Here is an 8514-nt window from a genome sequence, read left to right as displayed (position 1 = left end):
GTTTTTTTGTGTGTTGCCCCCCCCCCCCCCCCCTTCTCTTATTCTTTTTTTGGAAATCATTAAAACAATGCATTTAGATCAGCACAGATAGGACCCAATGTGAAGGTCAGAAAAGCTGCAATAACAGTCTATAATAATTAATAGAGTTGTCTAATACACAGTGGATAGGTTAAGAGTAAATTGCAAAAAAGGCTTTTGCATTCATGGGGGGCAGACCACCAAGAAAAAAAAAATCAGCACAAGCACTTAATAAAATTTAAAACCATAAGTTACAATGCTGTAATTGAAATCATGACCGCAACTAGAGTGGTGCATGTTCTTAGTACTCATGGTCAACATAGATAATTAGTGTTAATTTTGCTTAATTTTTTTTAAAAGCCACCTTTTCATAACATCTGTTGGTTCCTCTGCATTGACCATTAGGAGGAAAAAAAAAAAGTGTAAGCCTGCAGTGCCTTTCTCCAAATACTGCCCCCCCGAATGATATTAAAGAACAACTAGTGTTAAATATTTTAAACTTTGTAAAAAACATCAGAAACCTAACCCTATCACATAGATGTCTTTCAAGAAAGTAAAGCAGAAGAGAAAAGGGGGGGGGGGGTTATAAAGAAGGAGTTTAGAAGGTAAGAATCCTAAAAGTTACAGAGAAGATACTTTAGAAAAAAAGAACATATGCTGGGAGTGAGTACAAGGAGTAGAACATTATAGTTACAGAACAGATGTATAGTGCTGTAGTGGTATACTGGAAATGAAAAGACTATCCTGCTATGTTAAGGGAGAGGGGAGGAAACAATCAGATTTCACATTACAATGTGGAAAAGCTACCCAACAGAAACAATTAGCATTTAACTGTGTAATTTTATATACTAAATAAGCCACATTTAATCTAAAAAGTAAATTGCAAGCCTACAGTTCAGTTCAGTCTTACTGCGAGCAATTAGAATACTAAAGCCCTGTGAACTCGGTGCTAACATTAACTGAGAGCTGTTTCTTATGTGATTTCAGAACCTTTCCACCCAAGCGATTCTATAATGAAACTTAATTTTTATTATAAAGGGTGGTGTTATTTACATTGTTTGGGTTTGGAAGCACTCTACCCTTTGGTCATGAAATCAACGCCCTACAGTAGCAGCTGATGCTTTCAACTGCTTCCCACCCCTCCCCAACCTCCTTCTCCCACAGTATCCCCTGTTCTCTGTGAGGTGGGTAGTGAGGTGATTCAGTGCATCTTGCAGCTTCAGAAACAGCTTCTATCTGGAGTTATATAAGGAAGTTTTGCAAAGTGGCATGCTATCACTAGAGATTTAGTCATTCCATGTGGGCTGGATTCAAACTGAGATCTCAGGAGCTCAAAAGACAGAGCGACACAGCCTCCATGGAAGCCTGTGTACGGCAAGTCTGCTAGAACAGAGCCCTGTAATGAGAGGAAGCACAGATTTTATTAACAAACAGTATGGCAAACCACAATTTCTTTAAAGATCAGCTCATACCTCCTTAGGAGAACTATAATTGGGGATGCCTTGATGTTTCACTATGTGACGAGTTAAGAATTATGCCTGAGTCACTGTACTAGCCTTCATTTAAACTTTAATGTGCATTTTGCATTGGGTGTAAAAATTGCAATTACAACCTATCCAACACATAGCAGGTACCTAAGTGCAGAGAACAGAATGTTAACAATTGTTTTTTAAATTATTTCTCTACCTGTACAATTTTGATCTAGACAAAATAATAAATCCCTTTATTTAGTTCTATTTGCTGCTGCTCTCACAATATGCAGCGAGAGGAAAAAGTAAGTTCTGAGGCTAGCAAGCAAAAGCAAAAAAGAAAATTAGCAGAAGCAATGTCAAAATTTTTAGGTGGCTAACAAAGAGGATTGCTAAGCTCCAAAAGGTATGACTGAGTTCAGTATAGCTCCCAAGTTGCAGTTCTTTACAATAATATCCTGAGTTTTCTTATTTGTCTTCACTGCTATTTCAAACAGAAAAGCAGTTCAGTAGCAGCTTTGTTCTTTATATCGGATTAAATTTACAGAGTAAATTTGCAAATGAGGAATCTTTATGTTTATAAAACTGTAACCTATGTTTGCAAGCAAAAATGAGCCTACTACATTCTTTTACAAAAGCATAGGAGCAGACGTGCAGGTGTTGTTAAAGGGATGAGCAAATGAACCTTGTTCTTCTGAAAAATCTCAGAAATCAGGCTATACAAACCCTTGCAACAATATTGTCATCTGTTTAAATACTGGGACTATTGGGGAGGGGAGCTCAGCAGTGGTGGGAGGGCTTTCATGTGGTTACATGTTTATTTTTTAAAATTTTTTTTGTTAACTGTTTTACTCTGTAGCTTTAAGATATTAATATCAGCTACACAAGAAGAGGGGAAAATAACACGTTCAGGGAACTAGTGAAAGAATCTTTATATCACAAATATCTTACTGTTTTTAAGAATTCTCTGTAACTGTCCTTAATCTGGTTGCTTTACAATTCTTTGTCATCACCATTTCTAAAACTTACAAATCCTTTCCTGCAGAGCTCAGTATTCATTACTGATATGTCTGGGCATACATGTTTCAAAAAGAAGATACCAGACAAATATGTGATGTTAAAATACTCATGCTTCTAAATATATTTATTCAAATACTTCACTGGTTCAAACCCTCCATACGAAACCATTCAGAAATCTGACCTGTAAGTAATTGTGACTTTACTGAGACCTTCTTTTTGGCAGCTATCGGGAAATAATAAAAAAAAGCAGTTCAGATACCTGCTTTGCTACAGCAGTAAGTAACAGAGATTAATTTCAGAAAATATACTGAAACATTTGAGGAACTGACCATTAAAATAGGCTTCTCTCTCTAAATATTTATGAGTCATTTTATGACTGGAAGAAAGGTGTTCTGGAATACTGATCTCTAGTGTTACACCTACAGATCTACAGCACTCACAAATAAATAATAAATATTGATGTGCATGCGTAGGTCTACCTGTACTGTATTTTCAGTGGGTATACAATATTCAATATAATACATAAGCTACTTGAATACCTCACACCAAACTCAAAACATTGTGAAATACTGTGTAATTTTTACAGTGTTTCAGCACCGGTTTTTACCAAAGCAACGCTTTTACTTTCAATACCGGTTTATAAATGTGCCTACCCTATCAAAGATTTTGTGATGTAAACATGACTATTACAGTACCTGATTTGATCATGGTATTCTAGCAGAGATCAAATAATAGGATTTTTTTTCCCCTTCTTTTTCTAGTGCCTTTAAAAAAATTTCCACTATCAGAGAATGTTAATTTCTAAGGTTTGATCTAGAGATTCTTATGTAAGTATACAATTATTAGGGAAAAAGAGGCACAACAGTGAATATTTTAAAGGAATGTAATCAATATTTTTGCTTTGCGTAGATTTCCCTACTTCAACAATGAACAAAAAGATCTACTTCAGATTTAGAAACTCAGCTTTAAAGGGAAAGCTAGACAACAAAAAGCAAGAAAGTACTCACCTCTTCACGTAATTTTATCAACTGCAACATGAACGCACAAAAAAGATAAAAAGGAAAGAAATGGCAGGAAAGAAAGATCAGTTGTGTGACAGGATACAGAATTAACATTGACAATTTATCTGTTTACATGTTTAGCATTTAAAAATCACAGACAAACACATTAAAAGAACCTAAACATAGACTACATGCAGAGTTTTTTGAACGAATAAAGATCACTTTCTCACACTGTCACATTAAACAAAGAGAATAGTGTGAAATTCTCTTTTAAACCACATCTAAGACACCATCATGAAATAAAGGGGAATGACTTCATAGAAGTCTATATTATAAAGAAAAAAACAAGTTTACTATTCCTCTCTTTGGAGACTGTACAGCTGAAGTGGTTTTGTATATACAAGTTTTCAGAATGTTTTCTGTATATTTTAGTTGTGACAACTGATTTCTTATTTTACTAGCAGATCTAACTTATTAATAGCTGACTGCATCTTTATAGCATGTAAACAGTATTTCAGTTTTTATAAACCCAAGTTCTACTGTAATTATATTATCTAATTTTATTATTGAACCTCTTATAAAGGATTTTTTTTCTGGTTAAAAAAAAATGAAGCTGCTTTGTTAAATGGCTCAGAATTACGATTTGTTGCATAGCATATTTAAAAATAAACAAAAGAATAGGGAAAAACATGAAACATATTTCCCTCAGAAAAGACTCATTCCAGGTTCTTAAGCCTAGACCATTACGCAGTGTGTGTATATATACACACATAGTGTGTGTGTGCGTACACTTATATAGTATATACATATTTATATTTATCAATTTATGCTTGTAAATCAACACAATCAACACTAAGAGTATTGCTCTGGCAGGTTTACTATAAAACTAAATAAAACCCCAGTCTGATTATCAAGCTATGTTGTAATATGCTCTCCCCTTAGACAGAGAGATAAATTATTTGTACTGGAACAAAACATATAATTACTCACAACAAATGCCTGCATAAGAATGGCTGTTTATAAAAAATTACAGTCCTTTCACCGATCCCAGTTGAATTCGAAATTACAACAGCTACATCATTATCTCAGTTTATGCTGATACTTCACCTACAGTTTCATAACACTAATTTTCAACACGTGTGTAAGCTGAAAAAGCTTACTACTAATAAAGTCTCACCGGCATGAAGGAAACAAAAGAACCGCCATTATTCGCTATTGTTTCATATGGCTCGTCTAAAACTGAACATACGCCTCAGCCTGTTACCAAAACGGACAACGAGGCTCTAACGAGATGTAATTAGGAGGGTTACTACCACACCGACTTAAACTGAAACAGCTCTTCAGTACGTAGCTAAAGGAACTTTGCTAGAATTTGGAATAAAGAAAACTGCACTGTCCGCCAAACCAGTGCTTAAATTCAAGTGCTTGGCCTATCATAAATTGGACTCTTTCTCCAGATCTTCCCCCCCTTTTTTCCCCAAAAAGGCAAACATTAAGGCTCTTTAGAAAGAGACGATCTGGGAGTTGATCACATAGCTATCTTTTCTTTCCGAGGCCACCATTCTTCAGTTGACTATGATACTTAAAGGGCCAAAGTTTAAAACTACTCTCCCGCAACAGAGTCCGTTTGGGCATGCCACCCTGCTATAATCAATGAGAGTTTTAAAATGCTGCACATTTGTTTTTTCAATAGGTCCCAAACAAAAATGTTCTATCTTGTTTGTGCTGCATGGCTGAATTTAAGCTCTGCATGGGATTTGCAGCTAAGCTAAGTAATGGGAGAGGGTTGGGGTTTTTTAACATTGGCTGAAAGATATTCATTCAAATTAACAAAAGATGTATTTTTCCCCCATTTAACAATGCTCTTGATGAAAATGTGTTATCTTTACTTTTCTAGTTTGAAACATTATTTTTATTATGTTCACCACTCAACTGTAAACAGCATTAAGACGTGTACAGCCACCATTTTAGGTTATGATAATCAGCGTATTTTTGAAACAAAGATATTTTTTTTTCAATACAGAATTCGATACAAGAGGTAATCTGTTCCTTTGTAGGCTAAAAGAAAAAAAAAACCACACCAAATCTGGTTTACGCTGGTTTGAACCAGTGGAATCTCTTGTGGCTAAGCCTTCTGCTGTGACTAAAATCAAAACTGCGCCGCAGAGAGCGAGGGAGCAAGATGGGGGGGTGTGTGTGTGCGCGTGTGTGTGTCTGTGAGGCATGTCACGTGACATAGAAAACTACCGAATTTTTTTTAAAAAGCTGATAACGCTACCGCCGTCTCTGTCCGCATATAGATAACGAATAAATGCTGAACTCTATTAAACGCCCTTTACACATTATCGTGGGTCGAACACACAATTTTCTGAACTTATGATGACAGTCTATTTATTTTGCTATAAACCCTCGGCATGTAACGAACAGATTTGTGTCTGGTAATGATCTGCTCTGCCAGGGCTATATGAAATGATACCGACCTTCTTTAGATCTTGGGGAATTAAATTGACCAACTTCACCCCCTGGTCTGTAGCTGAAGTTTGACACACTTTATGCACAGCAAGCCCAAATCTAATATTATCACAACTTTGTAGTCAGAAATTAAGTAGCCACAAAATATTTGTTCACTGCAAATCACATACACAATGTATGTGTATATGGACATGCAGTTTAACCTAATGCGAATTTATTTAAACTTATTAATGAACATAGTTGCAAAGGGGAAAGGAACACTATTATATTTCAAGAAAGTTGGTAATACTGTACCTGACATTATTTTGGTCAACAAGGACTTCTGATTTAGCCCAACATATACTTTGTAAAAAAAATACGAATTGCTATATAAAACAGTTCTATTATTATTAAAGTGAAGCCACAACTTTAAGCAGTGTATCATTGCAACAAAAAACTCAAAACTTTCAAGGGATTTGATAAACGTTTGTGGCCAGAATGACAAATAAGACTTGAAGCAACAGAGCCCATTTAAGACCACTCCTGGAAGTAAATAACATCCCGATGCACACAGTAGGTTTTTGGGTTTGGGGTTGTGAGGTGGGGTTTTTTGGATGCATCTCCTGATTCTCAACCTCTGTATTTGCCTCATCTGACTACATTCACATGATTCTAATTAAGAAGAAATTATCGTATACTAAGCAATGACTTCACCAAACTAAGTGCATTAAGAGCACTATATCACTACCCATCTCATTAAACAAAGCTGCATCTATTTCAAAAGAAACTATGAATAGCAGAATTGTGTAATTCTTACAACTTCTTACAAGAAGTTTCTATATAGTTTATTTGGTAAAATTAGTTGAATCTTGGCATAATCATTATAAGGCAACTGCATTCCAAGTTGTTGCCATCTAAACATGATGACTGCTACTTACGAGAGATATTTTGGAAAAATGATGACGAAAGATAAATCATCATTTGCTAATTCTTCAATCTGTTCTTTGTACTTCAATCTTTCTTCTTGGGAGAACAACTTGAGGAAATTCATACCTATGATCCTATTCATTACAGTTTATAACTTGGCTGTGATTTGCTGTAATTGTACCTTGGAAAAATCAACTAAAAACCAGAAGTTGAACAAAGAAAAGATCCAAATTGTTCATTTTTCCAATAGCGCCCCATGTATTTCTAGATACTTCATATGGTCATACTAGCCAATATACATCTGTGTTCCTTCTGTCTTCTCACTCCACCAAAAACATTACGCAAATGTTTATCATGATGACAAAGACCATATCTAAAACATGCAGCTCATATCTTGTTTCCCTTGGGTAACACCCCAGTCTAACCAGATATTCAGCATTTCTGTTGGCAGATTTTACCAATAACTGCGGATCAGTACAGGAGCAATTCTGAGATGGCAACTTTTTTCCACAACTCCTCTGTCAGAAGAGGAATCCCTCCTCTCCTCTCCTCTTTCACAGTTTGGTGGCTGAATTGGGGAAAACAAACCCACTATTTCTTGGTTTAACTAATTTAACCTAATCCAAACTGTTTGAGAAGTCCTACAATATTAGGGTGAGGGTCAGTCCATCTACCGACATTTATTTTCATCAGATAAAATGAAGGCAAGAATATGAAACATCTTCAAATATTTTATATGGGTGTAAGTTATACCTGAGCATCCTTTTGTCATTTAGCCCAAGTTTTCTGTGGATATAATGTATAGGAGTGAAAGTTTATTAGATCTGGGGTTACTGAGTTAAATATGTTGATATAACATGTTCAGTATATGGTAAGTTCCCAAACTTTACACTTGATTTGGATAGTTGTACATTCTGATAAGCTCAACAGCAGACTGAAGTTTTTGCACTAATTTCTTGTACCTATAACTACATGCATATAAAACAAGTACAAATGTAAATAATGATACTTCCTGAGAAAAAGACATTGCGAGATTGATTACTGGAACAACACAATAAATAATATTTTTAAAAAATATTTGCATTCACATATTTAAAAGAAGTTAGGTGACTCCTTTATGGTCATATTTCATAACATTTTTCAAGGACAAAAAGAAAGAAATTCAGAACTTTCAAAGGTATAGGGGAAATAATTTCAAGTTGGGTTATAGAAAACTATTTTGATTATATATAAGACTACATAAAACTCCTTTATCAGCCAAAATTTTCTTCCATTTAAGAAGTGGTCATTTGGAAGAAAAAACTCATGTTGACAAATGGTTGAAGGTATCATTTGGTTCCTTGAGATGAGATCATATTTCTTCCATAAAATTTAGAAAAAAGATCATAACTCGCAAAAAGTGCACATGTGAACCAGTTATTTAACCATTCCTTAAAAAGTGAAAATAAAGTATTTTATCTCATCCCCACACATAAGATATTCTGTTATAAGTAAAGCTTCTTATCACAATTGCCCTTTTATGTCTGAATTCACACAATTTTTTCTTGAAATGTAAAAATAGCAGCACCTTAAAAGAAATAAAATGAAAATCTTAACACTTTCACAGGACTAAGTTTACGATTGTGATA

At 34.9% G+C, this 8514-nt stretch overlaps 1 protein-coding gene across 1 annotated transcript in view; it reads right to left on the bottom strand.

Annotated features, from left to right (window-relative positions):
• Nucleotides 1-8514, bottom strand: part of LOC104159085 (vesicle transport through interaction with t-SNAREs homolog 1A-like) — a gene marked incomplete at both ends in the record, with an annotated part of 12159 nt that overhangs the window by 2173 nt on the left and 1472 nt on the right. Inside the window, one exon of the mRNA XM_009696899.1 lies at nucleotides 3515-3535. Within this exon, the coding sequence (XP_009695201.1) occupies nucleotides 3515-3535 (21 nt within the window). The remainder of the gene's footprint in view (nucleotides 1-3514; nucleotides 3536-8514) is intronic.

Source organism: Cariama cristata, unplaced genomic scaffold (assembly GCF_000690535.1).
Source record: "Cariama cristata isolate BGI_N322 unplaced genomic scaffold, ASM69053v1 scaffold11193, whole genome shotgun sequence".
Classification (NCBI taxonomy): Eukaryota; Metazoa; Chordata; class Aves; order Cariamiformes; family Cariamidae; genus Cariama; species Cariama cristata.
This window is presented reverse-complemented; position numbering and strand designations above follow the sequence as displayed.